Source organism: Crocodylus siamensis, chromosome 3 (genome assembly GCF_052110815.1).
Source record: "Crocodylus siamensis isolate JL-2025a chromosome 3, ASM5211081v1, whole genome shotgun sequence".
Taxonomy (NCBI): domain Eukaryota; kingdom Metazoa; phylum Chordata; order Crocodylia; family Crocodylidae; genus Crocodylus; species Crocodylus siamensis.
Genome location: NC_143397.1, coordinates 215,457,011 through 215,478,666, shown reverse-complemented (window position 1 = coordinate 215,478,666; position 21,656 = coordinate 215,457,011). Strand labels below are relative to the sequence as shown.

At 42.7% G+C, this 21,656-nt stretch overlaps 1 protein-coding gene across 6 annotated transcripts in view; it reads right to left on the bottom strand.

Moving 5' to 3' along the window:
* Positions 1-21,656, bottom strand: part of SLC26A7 (solute carrier family 26 member 7) — a 182,509-nt gene that overhangs the window by 132,118 nt on the left and 28,735 nt on the right. For all 6 annotated transcript variants that reach the window (XM_090040304.1, XM_090040306.1, XM_090040307.1 and 3 more), the window contains 2 exons: positions 6,631-6,741; positions 587-759 (listed from right to left, as the gene is read on the bottom strand). In XM_090040304.1, coding sequence (XP_089896430.1) covers positions 587-759; positions 6,631-6,741 — 284 coding nt within the window. The remainder of the gene's footprint in view (positions 1-586; positions 760-6,630; positions 6,742-21,656) is intronic.

Below are 21,656 nucleotides of genomic sequence, written 5' to 3'. Positions count from 1 at the left end.
GAAAAACTTACCCAGAGATGCCTGAAAAGATATTTGAATGATGACTCCTGAAGACCAGAGAGCTTGCAGCCTTGACATGCATACCAGGGGCCCCTGTGCACCCATCTCAACATATTCTGTAAGATCCCTCAGTCTGCCTGGGCATAGATGGCAGCCCTGATTAGCTGACCCAGTCTGCTCAGGTCAACCAGTGTCTCCCTACTGTACAATGTGGGGATGATGAAGGGAGTGTGTTCTTCTCAGCTCGATCAGTAGATTTCAGCAAGCAACACACTATCACTTGGGGGAAGAAAGGGCCTGAGCAAAGTACCATGGGATGTTGAAGGACTGTTTTGTGGCTTCTCGCAGAAGAGAATATGTACAGACATTCACTGTCCCAGGAGAAACTCTCCCAGGAGTGATTTAACGCTGGTTGTTTCCAGGTAATTTTTCTACTAGAGTGGCCATTTTTACTATGGGAGAAGAATCCTGGGCACCTGTACACCAGTGTTTTCTCCTGGGACAGCCATGACTATATACGTGGCCTTTTAAAATTCTAATATACTGGTAACCTACATAAAAAAAAAAATGTTCACTGACTACCTACTTGAATGATTCCTCCTAAAAATGAAACTGCTGCAGCAACTCCAATCCTCTTCATTTCAAATTCTGATAAACCCAAGACTCCTGAATTGTTACTTGTAGTGAAATTATTGCTGCTTGGAGGAACAAGACGCTCAACTGCATTGGCAGATATCAAGGAAGTTAAAGCAAAAGTTCCTGAAAAAGAAAGTTCACATAGTTGTTACCAACAAGTTCACACTCTCGCTCTCACTGTGATATAGATTTATTATTAAAGCCACATTTCCAAAGCACAGCCTCGTAGTGACTGTGAAATTTTATACATTCAGTTACTACAGGTGCAGTTTTAAAAGTACCATCACCTGTGGAATGCAAATATCTACATATAGAATCCTATTTGATTTTTGTCAGTAAATTCACACAAAGTAACAGGATCCAAAATTGCTCAAGCAAGTGATCTATTTGCATGCACACACACACAAATAAGGGTGCTTTTACACACGTTATGGGAGTTGGGGGGAGCATCTAAAAGTCGCTCTAATTAAAGTGCCACCGTGTCTCCTGTATCAGCATCCTTACACTTAAAAATGGTGTGGGGGGTGCTTGAACTAAGTGGTTGCTGGGGTCCAGAAGGGTTTGGTGGGATCAGGGGGCTCACAGTGTCTGTGGGGGGACCTGAGGGGATGGGGGGAGCTCTCTCCCCCACTGCCCAAGACCAGAGGCTATTTTTAGCTCCTTGACCCCCCTACTCGCAGAAAAACAACTCCCCCCTGTGAACCCCACCCTTCCTACCCCTCTCCTCACCCTGACTTACTTCCTTATCTCCTGGCATTGGCAAACGCTGATAAAACCAGCACCAGGAGCAGCCTGTGTGACGGGGGGGGGGGGTTGGTGAGCTGGGGAAGGGGCCTGGCTGGTCTGTGGAGAGGATTGTCTGTCTCAGGATGGGGGAAGAGGTTGGGGGGGCAGCTAAAAATAGCCTGGTTGCATGGAGGGGCTAGGAAAAATGAAGCTGTAGGGCTGGGGCCAGCAGCTAGGCATTCCCAGCCCCAGACTTTTCCAGCTTTAGGCTTTCCCAGCTGGAAACTATACAGAAGTTCAGTTAGATTGGTCTTGCTGGACCCAAGATAAGTTAGACCATCTCAAAAGTACACTTAACTTAGATCGGGCAGTCATTTTTACACTGATCTAACCAGCCTGAACTTCTGTTCAGTTCACACATAGATTTACCTCAATAGTGTAAAGTCCATACTTGGGCAAACTAAGTTAGATTGGCTGACCATTTTTTAACGTGATCTAACCTCTCCCTAACTTTCCCAAGTGTCCTTTGTCTGCTTACTATCTTCATTTTACACAGAGTTTTATGACAAAAATATTTTTCTTATCAAGTTTCCTTTCTGGCATAATGAAGGGAGGGCAATATTTTCTTCAAATTTTCTTTAGTTTAAAAATAAATCTAACACTTAATGGAGAAAAAAGTAAAAAGATTTTTTTTTAAAAAGTTACATCCCAATAACTGGCTTTCTTCAAGAGATATTGTCCATATCCACATTCTCACTGTGTGTTGTCAAGTGCTTCAAGCACTCATATTTGAAGACATTTTTCCTTAACGGCAACTCCACACTGCACACTTACACTGCCTCTCCTTCTGTGCCATGCCAAAGACATAAAGGACAATACAAGTTTGGGCTTAGGAAGGAAATGTTCACAGCCATGCCTGAATCTCTGAAGTGTAGTCTGGTACACAGCATCATACTGTGTAGCTGCAGGAAGCCATGCGGCCCTATGATAGACAGACAAGTCCTTTCTGATGTCACCAAATTGTCCTTGACCTTCTCAGGGCCTTTTGTTGATGGTGGATGAAAGTAAGAAGAGCAAGGGAAGATTGCTAGGACTATCTTTGCCTTAACTATGCTCTCTCTCAGTATCTGGTAGACTCCAAGAGAAAAAAACAAGGCCCTCAAGTACGTAAGAGAATGCAATGCCCCATCAATATATGTGTTACAGAGCTCTTCTTCTGTGCCTCATTTGAGAATCCAGACATGGAAACCAGAAACCACCAAATGAAAGAACCGTAAATGTATCCCTAGACTTCAGAACTAGAATTTCAGTGAATACTGCAAGGTGCCTGTAAGTGCAAAAGTCATATTATAGCAATAGACAATGACAGTTTGACACCTTGAACTGCAAACTAATAGACTAGATAATAAAATGCAAGGTCAGTGTAAAAGAATTCAGTGTCCTTAAAGAAAACTGGTATTGTTTGCCACTTTTAAAGCAGCTGGAGTAGAGATAGCGTATTTCAGTCAATCCTTGCTGGGTCCATAAGGGCCTCTTTTATAGAGAGAGTCTTTCTGGTAGGGAGAAATACCTGAAGTATATTTACTAGATTATGTGATGGTTTATCCACATCCTCACAGAGATTTACAGTGCCTGGGTAACCCATTTTATGCCATCTTTGAAACATCTAAATCAACTTGCTGAAATGCTGTCAGGGAGAGAACAGCATTATCTGGAAAGGAAGAGGAGAGCAGATTGGCATCAGGCAGTTTTTCCATCTTAGAATTTAGATGAGATAGAAAATATGAATCATGAGAAACATGACTTATAAGGAAAGACTGAATGACCTAGAAAGACCTAATCTGGAGAAGATAAAACTGATGCTGGTTCTAAAGAAAATGGAGATGGAGTATTCTCTGTGGCTCTGAGGGACAGAACTAGGAGCAATGGTCTTAAACTGCTGTAGGGATTTTTAAGTTAACTATTAGAAATGACTTTCAACATGTTGGTAGTTGAGCTTCAGAACAGGCTACCTAGAGATTTTATAGCATTTCCATCCTTTTTAAGAGCAGGTTAAGATAGTCACTTTATTGGGATGACTTAGTCAGGGATGATTCTGCCTTGAGGAAGAGGTTGGACTAGATGAGGGTGGCCAGTTTGCTGCAAGGATGTCACAGGTGGCTTGGGTAAATGCTGTGTGTGGCATGCGAACTCTGGGCACTCAATAAAGAGAGATACCAGAACAGAGGCAGGGGCTGCTTGAGTCTCTGGGCTATGTGGAGCAGAGGAGTATCAAGACACTTCCGTGAGGGGAAATATCACTGCAGAGAGTCCTGCACTCTGAAACTGGAGGTCAACCCCATGGATTATCCAGGAAGTGGGCCTGGAGCCTAAATTCAGGCTCTTTTCTTGTCTGGAAGGTGAAAGATCTATTTCTACAGAGTATGGTACTAAGACTGAATATGTCCATCTGTAATGGACACTATTTAAATCCTAGAGATCTGAAGGAAGCCAGGATGATGGTCAGGAAAATAAATTAAAAGGGGAATAAAAATATTACCAAAAGGAAGCCTGGAAAGTATGCAGGAATATGGGGGAGAATGGAGCCTCACTATGTAAATCTACATGACACATTTTACCATGCAGTAGACTAATCTACTGCACAGTAAAGCATCACAATCTACACATGCGGGGCATTTCCTGCACAAAAATTATGCTACCATGCAGTTACCTAGTACCTGTAAATACAGGTACTGCACTTGTAGATGCTGACCAAGAGCAAATTTGCTTCCAGTCAGCCTAGGCTACAGGGGGCCACAGGAGACAGGGAGCTCTTTGTCCCCAATCCTGACTCCCAGTGCTGAGCTAGGAACTCTGGAGAGTAGAGGCTGAGAACTCAGCCCCTGCTCATGCTCCAGAGCAGCTCTGTGCAATGCAGAGCTGGGAGCTCCAGCCCCCACTCACTTTCTGGAGTTCCCAGCTCTGCACTATGTAGAGCTGCTCTGGGGGGTGGGTGGGGGCTGGGATCCTAAGCTGGGCAGTTGCTGGCAAACCCCATGACCCTCTGCTCAGCAGGGGTCTGGCTAGAAACTGCTCCACTTGCAGAACAGTTCCTAGCAATCCCCCTTCTGAGCAGGGGGGTACACCCAGAAGGAGGCTCACTGGGAAGCCCCACTCAACTGCAGCAGCACCTATTTCCTGGCCCCATGCACATCAGGTCCCATCCTGATGTTTACAGGGCCAGGAAACAGCTGCCGCTGCAGCTGGCAGAACACCCCTGACCCTGTGCACATACCCTTTCTCAGCCCCGGCCAGGATCGGGCCCCCGGTTGACAAGGCACCGGGGCACCGAAAGCGGACACCCCTGCCTGGAACTGCCCGGTTGTGCCCCGGGGGTTTCTCTCGCCGCCCTCCTGGAACCGACAAGAGGTGCAGAGTGTATATGCTTTATACAGGTACTACTTAGCTAAAAGGTCTCCCAGACTAAGTGCTTGAGACACATTTACCCACAATGGGAATGCAAGTATGAAAAGGCACTTGAAGCAACCTCATGTTTTCTGTTTTAATGAAAGAGGATACACTAAAAAAAAGAATACAAATAAAGGCTATGGCATAGTCCACCTTTACCTGGCTCCTGCCACAAAATTATCCTCTAAAATTTAAGCTTTCATTTTAATAAAAGTTTCTAGTTTACAGATGAACTGTCTGTATTTCATCAGTCATTTTAAACAGAAGCATCCAGCTAGCTCACTTGTTTTACAATTCCAGACTGCTTCTCCAAGTATCAAGTCTCAAACACTGTCTACTTTCAGGGAAGAAAACCTTCAGGTTTCTCCCAAACAATATATACCTGAATAACATCCTAACTAAATTTAATTCAATACCGGAATACATATTGAATACCAGAATGCTCTGCCTTCTATGTAATTTATGCAATTGTGCTACTCATTGGAAAAATCCAATTATTAACTTAAAAATTAACTGGAATGGCCACAGAATTTTTAGTTTGCTGAATCATTACTTTGGAATCCAAGGACCCTGATGCAGAATTCAGTTTCTGTTTGCCATGAATTATATGGGGAGTTGAAAAATATACCATGCATGTTAGGATATGAATTTTATGTATTTTAGAATGCATATTGGTTTCCCAGAAAACCATATGGCTCCTACAAAACTGCTGATAGCATTGCTATATATAGGTTTTGGTGCACATTTTCAAAACCATAGAACTACTCAAAAGACAATGATTATTCCTTAGTAAATCTATTAACAAAAGAAAAATGTAGCTCTGCTAAGTGGTGCAGGGTTCACTATATGTGTGATTGCAATTCCAAATTTCCAAGAACCACCTTCTTCTTACTTAAAAGATTCCCATAGCTAGTCTCTTTCCCTCCGAATGAGGGATATCACTCCCTCATTTTTATCTGTTGTTGATTTGGGGAAGGCTAATGTCCTTCACCTAGTCCCACTGTTCTTTGCTCCTGGAGCCATATGGCTGACCACTCTTCTTCTGACCTTCAAAAGGACATAGAGCAGCATGCTGGTGGTCCAACCTGGTAAATACTCTTCCTTTTCCATAACAGGCTCTCTCTCAGCCAGAAGCAGTAATTTAGTAAGTGCTGAGAAACATTCTAGTCTGGCTGTGGTAAGTGGTTCTGCTGAAGGCAGACAGAGGTGCTCCATAGTTACTTGCTTCATAGCTACTAAACTCTTCTCGGCTGCCTAGTTACTGTAAAGGGGATGAAGAGACAGCTGCAGGAGTAAAATTTTTCCTTAATGAAGTATTTGGAGTTGAGATCATGGCTTTTTTGCAAGAAATACCAGGTCTGTGTTTTAGCAAAGTAAGGAGTAATTAAGCTTTTCCATACTTTAGAAACAGCCAGACATTTTGTTGCTCTTGTTCACATTAAAAAAAATTCTCCTTGGCTGAGCCTTTGTCTGCTGAAGCTTTAGCCTCAAGCAAAGCTGTACTGTGGAGTTAAAACTTCTGGTAAAATACATTTATAAAAGAAGAACTGATGCAATATTAAATTATACTGGCAGGAGTGGCTAAAATATAATCTTAACAATGCCTTTTTCCTTCAAAAAATGTTTCTTAAATAGAAAAAGATGTAGCTGTTAAAAGGCAACACACGCACATTATATCTATAAATCTATAAACCTTCATTTACTCTGTTTCTAAGACATTTCCTTTTCTACTGATCCTGCAAGGCAGAATGATCTTCCTAGTTTCAGAGAATGTACCCTGCAACTTGCAGGTTTAGAACCTAAAGTTTTATAGACACTTACCTGTCGCAACATGGCGTCCCATCCCAAATATGGCATAAATAATGACAGGGAAGAGAGAGCCATATAAGCCAAATACTGGGTGGACTGAAGACAAAACAGCAAAGGCCAGCCCTATAGAAAATACAATGAGAATTAATAAATTATATATGCACCAAGACACATTATTGTTACTTTGATGAAAGGAAAAGTCCACAGCTTTTATTAATAGCAAGAATAAAACACTTTCAATGATGACATTATAAAAAGCTAGGGGATAAGCCAACCACTACCTGGTAGGGCTTAGGACAAAATTTCTTCTGGCAAATTTTTCCACACAATTCTTCTGTTGAGGCATCTGGTCCCAGATACTGGCAGAAACAGAACACTGAACTATGAAGACTATAGGCATGATTAAGTATGGCAACCCCTACATTCCTAGGCTGATTAAACTAAACACAAATCCACTGCACCAGGTGCTATTAGGAATATTATATTATGGATTCACTAGAGATTACTGAAAAATTTCCATTAATATTTTTTCAGGAGAAACTTCAGTTTTGTACAATTTTTTTTTTTTGTGTTGCTTTTTACAATGAAAAGCCAAAAAAACAAAAATAAAAAAACCAAAATCTATTCCATTTTCAGGATTTCAGTTTTGCAATGCATTCTATGGGGGGAAATGTCCAGCGAGCTTTAATAGCTATTTACATAATTTATGCCTCTCATTCCTGTAGTATTTGTGTGTCATAAAATCATCTTTTAATACTGACATCCTTTCTGAGGTAATAACCTTATGGCTAAGGTGAAAGTTATAGGAAGCAGCAGAGAAATGGAGTACAGAGCATTTTGCTTGAAATCATACACACTGGTCATGTCTGCACAAGACACTGACTGTGCAATTATTACACAGTTATTTAGTACTTGTATGAACAACATTGATGCCAATGAATGTCTTTTTTGTGATGCTGCTGCCCAGTAGCCTAATACTACTTTGCAGTAGCATCACAGCATGCGACCCTGCTGCACAATAGTATTGGGCTACTGGTGTCGATGCAGCAACTATGTAAAGAGTACATAGAGTACAAAAGTGCCATCCAACATGGCTATACTGCTTCTGATACCCAAAGCTAGCTCAAGTATCTCTGCTCAGTATTGAATTGTGAGATGCAGATATATCCTCTGGCACTGATTATACTCCTGTACCTGTCTGTTCAAAGTGATGGGGCCATATTCAACTCAAAAGTTCAGATCCTGTTGTTATAATAATATATGTAGAGACTCCAGTGGTAGAGGAAAATTGTTGGGTGCTCAAGGCCAGCGGAAAATGTGTAGATGGATGGTACTGCCTGAAAAACAAGGCAGCAGGACGATTCAGATAATGGAAGTGGTAGGACTCAGTAAATCTTCAGTGGGTCATCAAATGTTGGAGGTCCTGACAGGAAGCAAAGCTGCCCCTGTTCCTATGAGGGACATCAAATAGCAATACTGTGTCTTTATTCTCCTGGGGCTCATTCACTGGAGTGAAAGCACCATAACTAATACAAAGAGTAACTATCCCCTAGAAGATGCTTAGAATGCCATACTGTAATAGGGGGCCTTCTTGAGCCCATCTACCAATGGCCCCCCCTACCTACCTAATGATCTTAATTAGGTGGGAGGCTGCCCATTTCTTGCCCCAATGCCAGGGGCCGCTATCTGCGGCTCTGTTCCTCCCTTACACTGCAGCCCATGCTTTGCAGATGGCATCCACAGATGTTAGTCTCACAGGCCCCACACTGGGCCCCAGAATCCTCCAATCAGGACCCCTCTAAGAACCCTTCATTCAGGTGGCCTACCCCGCCCTCATTCAGGGCTGCCTTGCTCCCTGAAACTATTTACCCTCTCAGCCATGGTCCCCCTGGGATCTTTGGCCACACAGCCCCTGGCCTTACCTCCAAGGCCAGTTGGAACCCCAGGCCCTCAGCTCTGGGCATCCCTTGCAGTGAGCCCCTGGCCCTTTTGACCATTCTGGTCCTGGCCCCAGCATTGACCAGTCGAGGGTACTCTCAGTCAGGCCTCTGAGCCTCTAGCCCCACTCTCACTCCTGGGTCCACATTCTGGCCCTACTAGTCGGTGACCCACCGGGTTGTGGGAGTTGGGGTTAAGGTGCCCCAACCTGCCTTTCACTGAGGTGGTAACTGGCCTGACATTTCCTGGGGGCTTCCGCACCACTGACAGCCCCACCAGGCCACCCACTCCTGGCATGGTGCAGTTTTAGGTCATGCTTGAGACCAGGAGTCTCCTAGCCATCCCCTACAGCTCCTGCCCTTACCTGCAGGATGATACAAGCAGCCTTACAACCAGGCAATGTTGCTGCCTAGCCTGCCAGCAGTAAAATGCTCTGCTTAGCCAGTTTAGATTCAGGGCTGCCTGTATGTCTCAATCAGGCACCTGCTGGCTGCTTGGCTTAGGTCTTAAAGTGGCAGGCACAAACAGTGCCCTGCCACACATACCTATGTTTAAATTTCCTAACAAACTGAGATCACATGTAAAGCAAAGCACTCAGTTTCTACCAGACTGCCACATTTTAAAAAATCATTGTATAAAGCAAATGGAAAGAGACACTATATGAATGTTTATGCTTCTACTTGTCTTGATTTAATAAAATACCTGTACTCATTCTGCAGTTCTTCACCCCACATATCTTCACCCTAATCCAACTTTTACTTTTACTAATTAACTAAAAATTCAGAATCTTGAAACATCTCCCAAAGTTATTTTTCAAGGAAAAGTTAGAGCAGAGCAGCCCACTCCCCTTCAAAAGACCACACAGTATGAGGGCAGAGAAGATATGATTTCTCTTTTGAGTTTCCCCTCATGGATGGTTCAATTTTGTCTATAGGCCCTTACAATGCAATAAATATTCCACTTCTATTACTTGGCAACCTTATGTTTGAAATTTTGGTATCTTGAATTCCTCAAGCTGTCTGGCAAGAAGGCAGGCTCAGTAATGAACATTGTGATAGGAAAAGTCCTACCAGTGGAACAATGTGAACTACAAATAAACGTTGTTGCATTTACTCTTAACATAGAACCTTCAGGTTATTTGTTTTTCCCTGATAACTGCTTTACTATAATAAAGCAATGACATTTCACTGTTTTATTCCTAAAACTGTATCTATTTTGTAGAATCATACTCCTAACAGCTTGCAGTATCTGGCTCCCATACAACAGGAATGCATCCTGTTTTGGATAAAGGCTTCTTTAGTATATTTTGTCAATAGGCACAGTCTAAGTGTTTTCAGGGAATGCCTCAATAGTGCTTAGTTTCTTGACTTGCAACAAGGGAGAGAAAGTTGTTTAACCATACTGGAGGTGTTTCCTATGTCCACATCCAACTTGAAGGTCCAATCCAGGTAATCACGTGCATGTGTTAGGCCCCTGCCACATTACATATATTATGCATTTAACTGGTTAATCATGCAATAAATTTAAACTGGCCACATATGCACAGTAAGACAGGCCACAAGTGCAACATAATTATCACAGTTAACTGGCTAATCATGCAATAAATTTAGACCAGCGATACTTGCCAAGTAATTATCACACAGTAAAAATGATTGTCCAGGTATAAAAAGAGCCAACTACTATGAAGTTAGTGCTTGAAAATGTGTAATAACTCTATAGCTGGTTTTACCTAGCTTTAATTTGAAAGTGTAGCAGGGTCCTTAGAGGCCTGTGAGAAATTTTAGGCAGAAAAGTTAGATAGAAGAACCTGAGCCTATTAGATAGTCTCTATGTGAATATTAAAGTCTCCAAGAGAACTGGAGTGTGAACCTCATAGTCATGCCAGATGGTCTCTTGCATCTCTGGATGGAGTTTAGAATCTGGAACACTTTTGTTGTCTGGAGAATTATTGATAAAAACAATGTACAGGGTTAGCTTTGTCTCTGAGTCTATAGTTAAAGTGAGAATACTCAAAGGATTCTGATTCAGTTGCTATAATAAAGTATGCAAGGCCCTTGAAAATTGACGAAGACTGCAGTATGTTCTGAGTGCTTTGAGCCTGGAAGTGAACAGAATGGCTGTTCCACATCTTGGTCCGTTTTGCATTCTGGGTCTCAGCCCATAAAAAGAAAGATATAAACTCACATCAAGACCTTCAGTATCAGCTAGATTTCTGCAATACAGTCCACATACAGCAATTACTCTATAATGAAACTGTTCGTAGTTAGGGCCATGGATCCCAAGCTAATCATCTTTCTTCATTTTGAGATTGTGGCAAGCAGCATTGCAAACTGGGACTTGGGCAGACTGCCTGAGTAGTGGGGGCCAAAATCTGAAGAAAAACCTGAAAAGCAGAGCCAAGAGACAGCATGAGAAAGTAAACTGAGAACCTAAGCCAGAAACTGTAATCACACATTGTGTCAGGTGTCAGAAACTAGGCAGTCCAGGGCAATGGCAAGGGTGACAGGGCTAGGTCGGAGGCAAGCCTGAGGACAGAGTCCAGGGAACAAACAAAACAGGAGCCCAGGGGAAAGCAAGAACCACTGCAGAAGCTGAGGACCAGGCTGTGGCAGGTCCTATGGCAGGTGCTGGGAACAAGAATGAGGCATTAACTAGAACAAGGGCCAGAATAAAACCAGGGAAACAAGGCTTGACAGCAGTCAGAGACTATGTGTAATTCTAGACTTGCAAAGCATTGAACAGGCATCATTCGCTTTAAAGCCCTGGGCTTTTCTTGACACTCAGCTGCTCGTAGCCAGTAAGTCAGTCAGGCACAGCTGAACCAAATTAGGAATGTGAATTACAAATAAATCCAGAATCAGGCAACCCTAAGCAAGTCTTAATCTTTGGGCAATCCTTTAGCCCTGAGAAGTAGCCACTTAGTGACTATCAGTTTGTTGTGACTGCCTAATGGATCTTTCTTCCAGGCATTGGCTGGCATTTCCTGATGAATTCTTCTGGGTAAGATTTGTTAGGGAGAGATGCAGGAAAGGGATCACTGTGACCCCTGTGTGCCAGTTACCTACAGAATATCAAAACTGCTCAGTTCCCCCAGAGACTAAGTTATGGTGGGAGTGTCTACACGTTGCCATATGGCAACATTGCTACAGCACCATGCTTAATACTTCCTTTTGGAAGTACTAAAGCATGGTGCAGTAAGGGTAGTAGCTACACTGTGCATACAGCTCATTGAGTAGATTTTGACACTCCATTGCCGGAATGGCATACTATACCCACGGATTGCACTGCTATGATGACGTGGCTGGCAACCATGGGCAGACACACGATCGCTACATTGCTGCAAAGTGCCATATAGTGACGTAACACATCCCTATGCCGCCATAGGGCAATGTATAGATGCATCCATTGTGTTGCTAGTATCTGGGGGCTGAGTAAATGTGCTTTGTACCTTGGGCCTTGTGCTGTAGAAAAATACAAAGCTAAGAAAATTAAGCTCCTGAGTAACAGAAATGGGAAACCCAAAGGGGAAACGCATGTTTTCTTCAAGTCGCTTTCTTTTGTTACATCTCTTCTGGCAGACACCTTAAAGCCTTTAAGTCAGAAGAGATGTTACAAAGTTCTAGTACAGTGTTGATATGCAGTATTTGGAAGCAGTTCTGAGGGGACGGAGAACAACGTTCCACTGTCTGGTAGATGGTTCGCACAGGTGGAGATGATTTCTATTTCTTCTAAAAGTAAGGGGACTGGTATTTCTGGATAAAAGAAAACTACTGCCCTGTAAGCTCCCTTTCAGGCCGCAGAAATTGTTTCCTGGCTCCCTTGTAGTAAGAGGATGTTGTAAATTAGAACTCTTGGGAAGAGCTATCCTGGGGTATATCAAAAAGGTATTTGGCAAGAGGCAACAATAATCTTCCAATGCACAAAATTCTGTCTGCATAGAAGAAAGGGGCAAAGCTACTGATCACAACTTAATCACACTTTTCTGAGCAATATATGGAAAAACTCCATAAAACCTGGCTATAAGGAATGAAAAGCTTTATAAATGTAAGATCCTGACTCAAGTACAAATGCAAACTGGAGACTTACAAATACAGAACTTTTTCATTTGAAAACAAAGTAGATATTACACTCCTGCACAGCAGTGCTTGCACACTCCAAAACTACTGGAGGACCCTAGAGAGTGCCCAAAGAATTTTCCTTATCTTCTTGCCTATATCCCTGCATTGTATTAGGGTTTTGTAATTCCTTCAGTTCCAGCAATGGAAGCCTAGGACTTGGCCTGCCAGTGAAGATATTTGAAAATTATTATTAAGTTCACTGTAGAAAGGGAGTGGTTCCCTGAATTTTTAAAGGCTACTCTTAGCTCATTTGCCAGTTCGATATTTTATCCAATCTTAAGGTTTTTCTTACAGAATTTCTGCAGTATACTTTAATAGGTGCTCATTTTAAGTGTATTCATCTTTAATAGATATTCAGCTTAAACTAATTTACTTTATCCTTCAATTCAAGAGGAGATAATTTAGGAGTTGTGATGGTTGTTGGAAAGTCTTGTAAGAAACCTCAGGATAAGTTAAATGTCATTAAACGTCCTGCAGTTGGACCTTCAAATATTTAGCTATGCAAAAGTACCATGTAAGACAGGAGTACAGACAGTATACTTTGTTTAATTATGTTCTCTAAACAATAACACAGAAAATAACAATTTAGCTACAGGGAAATAATCTGTTACTACCTCAGTGTAAATATCAGGTATACTTGACTCTCATGCATTTCATGCTTACTTCATATTTCCTTTCCTATATGTCTTGAATCCAACACATTTGAACATTGTGGCCAAACTGTGTTTGATTCAGCACACTTGAACAAGTTATGGGCAGGGTGCAATGAGTTAAGTCCTAGTCCTAGTCTTTGCCATGGGGGAAAACAAAGGGTGAGCAAGTGCAATGAAGAACAGAGCATCACACTTTGTCCTCTTATGTCCCACAGAGTTGGCCACACAAGGGGAGTCATGCTGATTCACGTGAATGACCTACCACTGTGACACAAACATCCCCAGCGTGCCTAGAGGAATTTTGCTTGTCTCAAGGAGCTGGTGCTGTATACCTCTAAATGCAGATATATGATCTAAGCATAATGTAACCCTTGGTGTTTTGTTTTTAGGGTAAGAATGTAAGAAATGCCACACTAGGTCAGACTACAAGTTCATGAAAAACAGTATCTTCTCTCTCATAGTAGCTGAAAGTAGATGCTGAGGGAATAAGTGCATGCCCTATGCAGACTAAACTGTTATCTGGCCCTCTGCCCTACAGCTCTCAGCACTTAGAGGAAAATGTTAATTCCACTGATGGACCCATCCTCCATGAATTCATACAGACCCCTTTTGACCTTGGTTAACTGGCTGTGTCCTGCTGTGTCCATAAAGTTTCTATAATTACTGTAGTTTCTAATCCCTTCTATGACAATGAGTCAGTATCATCCTGTGACAGGTGTGCCTCTTCAGGGTCTGTCCACTGGTGGCCCCACCCACCTGTTATGGGCCTACCGCCCACCTTCTTTCCTGCCATGCCTTGTTGTTAATTGCTTAATTGGAAGATGTTAATTAAGCAGGAGGCTGCCCATTTTATTGCCCCGATGCAAGGGGGCGCTATCTGTGGCTCCTTTCCTCCCCTTACACCGCAGCCCAAGCCTCGCAGATGGTACTCACATCGATTAGCCCAGGCCTTACTATATTCTGGCCCCCTTGTCCACCCTGGGCTCTCCGTGGCCCGGCTTTGCTGGGCACCTCACTGAGCATTCATCAATGCTGCCCCACCTCTCTGGGGCTTCTCACTGTCAGCGCTGCCCCCATCTCTGCGGTTTCTCATTGCCCCCTCTCTGGGGCTTCTCACTGCCCTCCTTTGGCTCTAGGGTTTCTCACTGCCCCCTTGGCTCTGGGCTTCTCTCGCTCAGGTGGGCTCCGGTGGCTGTAGCTGCACTTGGCCCCAACTCTCCTCCTTGGGGCCTCGAACCACCGCCTGGATCAGACTGCCTCAGCCTTATCTGGCCCTCAACTCTACACCCCTTCTCTGGGGCTGGGGTCCATACACCCCCAAAAATGCTGAGCCCTCACAGGCACCAGGGTCAGTGCACCTGAAATCCTGTACCCTCGCGGGTGCCAGGTCCCCACGCTACCATGAGCCCCCTATGAGGCCTCCTCCAACCCCAAATAGCCTCACCCAAACCACCAGTTATAAACAGTAAACAGAAAACTCAAGCTCCTGGGATGCAACATAAATTCAAGCTGCTTGGCTATAACATTAGTCCTGCCACATCGGGGTGCTCTAACCTTCCCCAGTCTCAGAGCTGTACCTGCAGTCTGGCTTCTCCTCTTTGCTCAGTCCGGCAGAGCTCCTTCCCTCATGGCTGCTGGTCAAGAACTACCTGCCTGGACCCAGCCTGGGAGTTATATGGGAGCCAGGCCCTGCCCCTTCCAGTCAGCTGACTCCCGCCGGTTATCCTGGTAACCCGCAGCTGGGCTCCTTACTTATTACTCCACAAATAGCAGGCACCTCAGTGCCCCGCTACACATCCATTGGGTGGGACACATGACTAGGAACCCCATAGCCTAGATTCTACCCTACTCTGCTACAGACATTGTGTGCTTTTGGACAAACCGCATGCTTAAAGTTAGTAGTATACATAATGGATAATAGCAGCATAGGAGTGCTAGAAGATATAATTAAGATCTGAAAAGCCTGAAATATTTTACATCTATGGTGTTATTATATGGTCAAAAATGTGGCATAGTAGATTGGGTAAATGGAGAGCACAGATGTTCCTCATTTATTATATGCAGAACTTCAATAGCAATACAAATAGTTTTCAAATAAGAACAGCAAAACACATAGAAAGAACAGCAAACAAAGAACAAACAATAGGCTTAGATACGGTATATAAATACTGTGGTGGCATGCTTTAATTCATTATCAGAAGATAATACTATGATATGTGGGGTCATTTAAAACAGCACTCTGGCTAACACTAGGCTGCATGACACATCACATGGTATACGACGCCTGACAAGGAGAAGACATGTGGCCCCACTACAGATAAACTGGCTCTGAACCGAATATAGAACCCTGATGCAAACAAGATGTAAGGCCGTGTTCTACTGAGTAGAAACATCTTCAACTGCTGCCTTGAGAATTACTGTTGCATGCACTAGTTCAAACCTACAATCGTGATAGTAATATAGTGTCAACAAAGGAAGATGTTAAGATTAGTCAAACTGTAGTCAAACTTTATTTATTAAGCTTCCACATCTTACACTATACATCTGATGCATATGGGAAAGCAATGTCCTCTGTCACAAACCCCACAACATTTTGAAGTATCCATCAGAGATTATGCATGTTTTCTGAAGTTTTACTGACATGATACTGTTGGCAAATACATGGCACAATCTAACAAATTCTGACCCTTTAACTAATGCTGTAGCCAGTGGAAGAAGAAGCAGGAAATTACATTTACATTTCAAAGTGAAAACTGCAAGGGGCAAGAAATTGGAATATGTGAGAGGGGCAAGAGACAGATGTGAATATGTGAAAGCCATGTCATCCAAGAGGGAAAGAGGGAGTGCAAATCACCCATAAAAGCCCAGGCAAAGATTATTAAACCTGTGGGACCACCCTCACCAGCTAAGAAGATCTACAGATTTCTCAGAAAAATCTCTGACGACTGGCTGAAGACTCTGTCCTCGGGACTACATAAGACTTTCTGTTACGTCTTGATTTACATTAAGTTGCACGTTGTTGCTTTGTGTGAGTTGTCTTATTTTGTTAGGTCTTAGTTTAGGCGAAGTTTTTCTGTTGTTTCTTTGTCTTATGCTTGAGATTGCAAATTGCTGTGCTCAATAAATGCTCTCTTTAGAGAATGGACTATTCTTGTCCAAGCCATGTTTATGACTTCAGCGACACCACTGAATTCTGAATTCACCACCTGAATTATAATATTAAAGTCCTGTAACAGATTTGGACTAAAGGCAAACTTTCTTATTGTTCACATTGACTACTGCATACCCTGTAAAGGGATTTACATTTTTATAATAGCTGGATTAATTGACAAACCATATTCACCCAGGTTCCTCTTTTATTTTTCCAAACACTCTCCTCCTTCAAGCCACTCCCCCCCACCCCATCCCAGTTTGCTTTTTTTGGTAGCGGGCATTCATGGGTTTCCCCTTCAATAAGGAGGCCACATGGAACATCTTTCTCTGCATATCCCATGATAAAATATCTTGAAAACCCTTTCAGTCTACAGAGGACTTTAAAATCATAATGTCTGCGGGAGCAGGCGATTTGGTGATAAGATCTATTCTCTGCTGGTGAGGACTTTTTTTTTCCTTTTGTTTAAGATAATTCTTAAGAAACAAATAAACTACAATCTTATTTACCCTTAGTAAAGACATTCCCCACCTTTTCTACCAATGCATTCCCTTCTAGCAGCAGAAGGTGATGTTGTTGGGGGGAGGGTTAAAGAGAAAACTTCAGCTCCAGTTAGACAGCTGCTTCACTTCTGCTGATAACACCACCTTCCAATTCACAAACGCGTTAGCATAATCAGTCAAAGCTCCCAACTCTTTCAGGGTCTGTGACCCAAAAAACTCTGCAACAGCCAGCTAACAACACTTTTTTCCAAACTTATCTGAACAAGTGAAATGTTTAATTCCTGGGTAATGGGCACTTGGGACAGTGTACTGTAAAACCCCCTTAGAGTCAAAAAGCCTGTGGTCTTCCCGTTTCCATTTTCTCTTGGTTCTGTATGGATTATGGAACTGGACTCCTGTGTATTAATTAACATTTTGTACCAGCAACCCTCAAGGGTGATTCATCTCTGGGGGTGCTCCAACCACCCAAACTGAATTTAACCAGGATATTTGATTTGAGGGTCAGGCATCCCTATACAGTGACACTACACATTGTTTTCCATTTAGGTGGGGCAGAAGGAACTGCAGCTTCTGTTTCTTTCAATTTTATTTTGGGGTTTTGTTTTTATTGTTTTATATCTGCTTAGACACACAGCTAATTGCTAGTATTGTACCCTTTCTGATACTTTTTTATATTAATTTCTCATAGGAGGGACCTACCCAATCACCTGGTTTGTTATTTTTCTCTGTTTGTGCCTTTATTTCATGACTCATGAGTGTCCCCCCACCCCCTTTGTTTTCAAAGGATACCCAAGCTTTTTTCCCCCTTGCTGTCCTGATTAATTTAGATTTTCCTTTTCAAATTGCTTCACTTGTGATCAAGCTACTACTGTTTTTTTTCCTATTAAACCCCTCCATATTTCATTCTTCCACTCATTCCCAGCAAAAGGGTTCTTTTTCATTACTTGCAATTGAAAATGGGGCCCCCCTATTTATTAATATTGTTTGTCTCAATGCTCCCTCTTGTGTCAATTTTTTGAACTGGGCAGATACAGCTTAGCTGTTGTAGTTAGTGATAACAAGGGACCAGTTTTACTTTTTTCAAGGGGGGGCCAAAGGTCTCCCTTGGTTTCACTCAGATTTATTCTCTACTTCAGCCTTCTACGCCCCACTTTCAGTCTGAGGGGATCAACTCGCCTTTCTTTATTCTTCCCTTCCTGGTTACCTTTTAAAGCCTGCTGCCCAATTTCACAGCCATCTCTAGCATCCTCATAACACCCAGAGGTGGGAGTTCCAGCACTCTTCCTTCTAAGCACATTCCTTCAGCCTGTCTACAAGTTTCATCTCTCAAAATCCGACTTTCTCCTGAGCTAACTTCCTTGTTAATCCTTAGGCTACTATAAACAAAAATTTTTGAAGCCTCGTCCACGTTCTGCTTTTTTCATCTCAACATAGCTTCCTTGCTGAAGCCACCCAAGAGGACCACTGTTTGCACAATAATATGGAATGCAGAATGGTCCACAGAATGCATCTTTATCCCCAAAACCCATAGCAGTTGTGCCTACCACTCCCTTTTATAGCTCCAACAGTTTTTTTCCTATCATTGAGCTAATTTGAGTGGTTTTGCAACCCTCAAGTAAGTGACCCTGCAGAAAAGGTTTTGCAAAAAGGTTTTATTGGTGCTGTGCACAGTAACCATTCTCAGCCCAAGCAGCTTCAGTTGGACTTGTCCACCTAGGGATGCCAAATCTGTTACTGTACTTCAGTATTAGAATTCAGGTGGTGGTACTGAAGTCATATAAAATGGCTTGGATAGTCTGTTTTCTGCAGAGAACATTTCTTGAGCACAGCAATTTGCAATTTCAAGAATAAGACAAAGAAACAACAGAAAAACTATGCCTAAGCTAAGATGCAACAAAATAAGACAAAGCAGTGACATACAACTTAGCCTAAGTCAAGATACAACTGAAACTTTGCATAAGTCTTATGTAATCCTGAGGACAGAGTCTTTAGCCAGTCACTCAGATATTTTTCTGGGGGAATCTGTAGGTCTTCTTAGCTGGTATGAGCAATCCCACAGGTTTAATCTTTGCCTGGACTTTTATGGATGATTTGCACTCCCCCTCTCCTCTGGATGGCATGCCTTTCACATATTCCATGTCTCTTGCTCTTCTCGTGTATTCCACCATTTTAAAAGAAGGGATCCATAAGAATAACACCTGTTTATTCAAGGAAGGACATTTCTTACACTGGAGAAATTTAGTGAGAGCAGTATCTTTTGAATATGCCCAAAAGAATGCAAATATTCTCCTGGTCCTAATTAGAACAGGAGAGATTTCTAATCTGGTAAACGCACACACTTTGGGGGAAGGAAGCTATATGCATAGTATAGGCTCCCCAAGAATCCAATGAATGACATAAATAAATGACCACATAAGAAATTATACTTAAGGCTTGCAAGTTTTGGCCCTAAGTTTATTCCCAGGTATAGCAACTTACTTTAGGGTCCCAGCGAGGGTGAATGAAGTAGACTGACAAAAGAATTTGCAGGAAGCGCTGATAAAGTTCGAAGGCAGAAGCTGCTTTCTAACCTGTTGAGCTGAATAGAACCTGCGTTCTTAGGCTTAAGATACAGGGCAAAATCAGATTGTTCTGATATTTCCTTTTGTTTATTCTTATATCTCTGTAGATTATTGTTCTGATATTTCCTTTTGTTTGTCTGTATCTCTTAGCGATTTTTTATGTATGCTCTTATTTATACAATACATATTTTTGTCATCTTTTATTGTCTGCTATAACTGTGATTTCAGAGCATTTGACCACACAGGCAGGCCTCTTCCAAGGAAGTGGGGGGAGATTTTCAAGGCATAACCAGACAAGGGTATGATTCTTCTAGCTGGCAAAACACCCTCTGCTAAGAGCTGGCAACATCTAGATCAGGGGTGGGCCAAGCTGTGAAGAGCTGCATGGGTAGTCCCGCCGCTTGACAGGTGCCCTGCCCCTGGTCACCATCTTGGGACCAGAAGTCCCGCCCCTTGCTTCTGACCACCTCCGATGGCAGGCTGTTCCAGACCTTGGGGGCTTGAACAGTGAAAAAATTCTTCCTTATGTCCAGCCTAAAACAGTCTTGCAGTAGTTTATAACCATTCAACCTTGTCATCCCTTGGGGCGCTCTGGTGAACAAACGTTCCCCCAGGTACTGGTGGTCTCCTATTAACTACTTAACTTCATGCAAGCAAAGCATGTCAACGTGTCCTTCCAGCACTGCTGCATGTACCAGGCATGTCATTTTTAAGTGTTTTTGTTCAAATGGAATGTCCTAGGGTGGCAATTCAAATTATATGACTGGCTTGCAGAACACAACTGGGATGATGTGGATGAATATTACCAAGTTCTGGTGTAGCGAATGCTTGCAAACAAGAACTGGTTGGAAAATACCACCAAAAATAAAACTTAACAAAAAACAGAAAACTTTTGTTACAAATTGTCATGATTTTTCCCTTCATTTTTTTAGGGGGCTGGACTTGATGATCGTCCAAGGTCCCTTGCAGCCCTAATGTCTATGAAATGTCTATGAAATCACTGCCATACCAAAAGCAAGAAGAAAGGTAACTAAGGCTGTGTCTACACAAGACAATACTGCATAGTAGCATTGGGGGGCGCTAACCGTCACATGATGCCACTGCACAGTAGTCACAAGTTACCATGCAGTAGCTCATTGCTACTACACAGTAGTGTCAGAAAAAAAAACATAGAGATATTATTGTGCAGTAATGCCGGTTACTGCACCATCATTTAGTATTTAGTTATGTAAGTACTTAATGACTGCTCAAAAACAACTGCACAGTCCACCACTTGTGTAGACACGGCCTAAGAGAATCAAACTCTGACACTTAAACAGTAATTGTGTTGTTGCAACAACAAGGCACAAGTGGGAGAACAAAAAGCTAACTGGTATAATGGAGGCTTTCTTACCTTTTGCATCTCATGATATTCATTTTCTTTGTCAAATAGACCCAAGTAACATGCACACAACATTATTATATAATTTTAATTTGGAATAGCCAAATACCTCTGGGAACTTTTACAAATGCTCTGAGTGCGGATGACAGCTCTTTAATTAGAACAGCTCTGAGAGATGCTCTAATTAAAGCACTGCAGTATCTTGTGTATCAGCATCCCCATGCTCAAAAATGGTTGTGGGGGCACTTGAATTAAAGCTCATTCAAGAAGCTCATTTTTAAGCACGGGGACACTGATACATGAGATGCAGGCTGCTGGCATGCAATAACTACCATGCTCCAGCTAACTCGATTAATAGTATCTGCTCCAACATGCTGGAATTCCAGTGTGTCAAACCAGCCTCCATGCTTGTGTACAGGCACCCTTTTTGTCCTGGCCCCTAGGGCAGGGGCAGACAAAATATGGCCCATGGGCTGGATCCAACCCACCAAGCCATGGGGCCCCTAAAAATTTTAGAAAATTAGTATTTCTCTGCTCCTGCCTACCTGCCTGTCCCCAGTAGGACCCAGTTTCAGCAGTTGGTGTGTGCTCTTCCTGAATGGAATGAAAAGTAAAAAAGCCAGAGGCTGGGCTGGTATGCATACAAAATAGGCAGTCAGTGAAGATGTAGAGTCAATGGCTGAGAGACTGGCTGGGCAGGTGGAGAGAGAAGGAGGATGAATAGTGGAGAAGT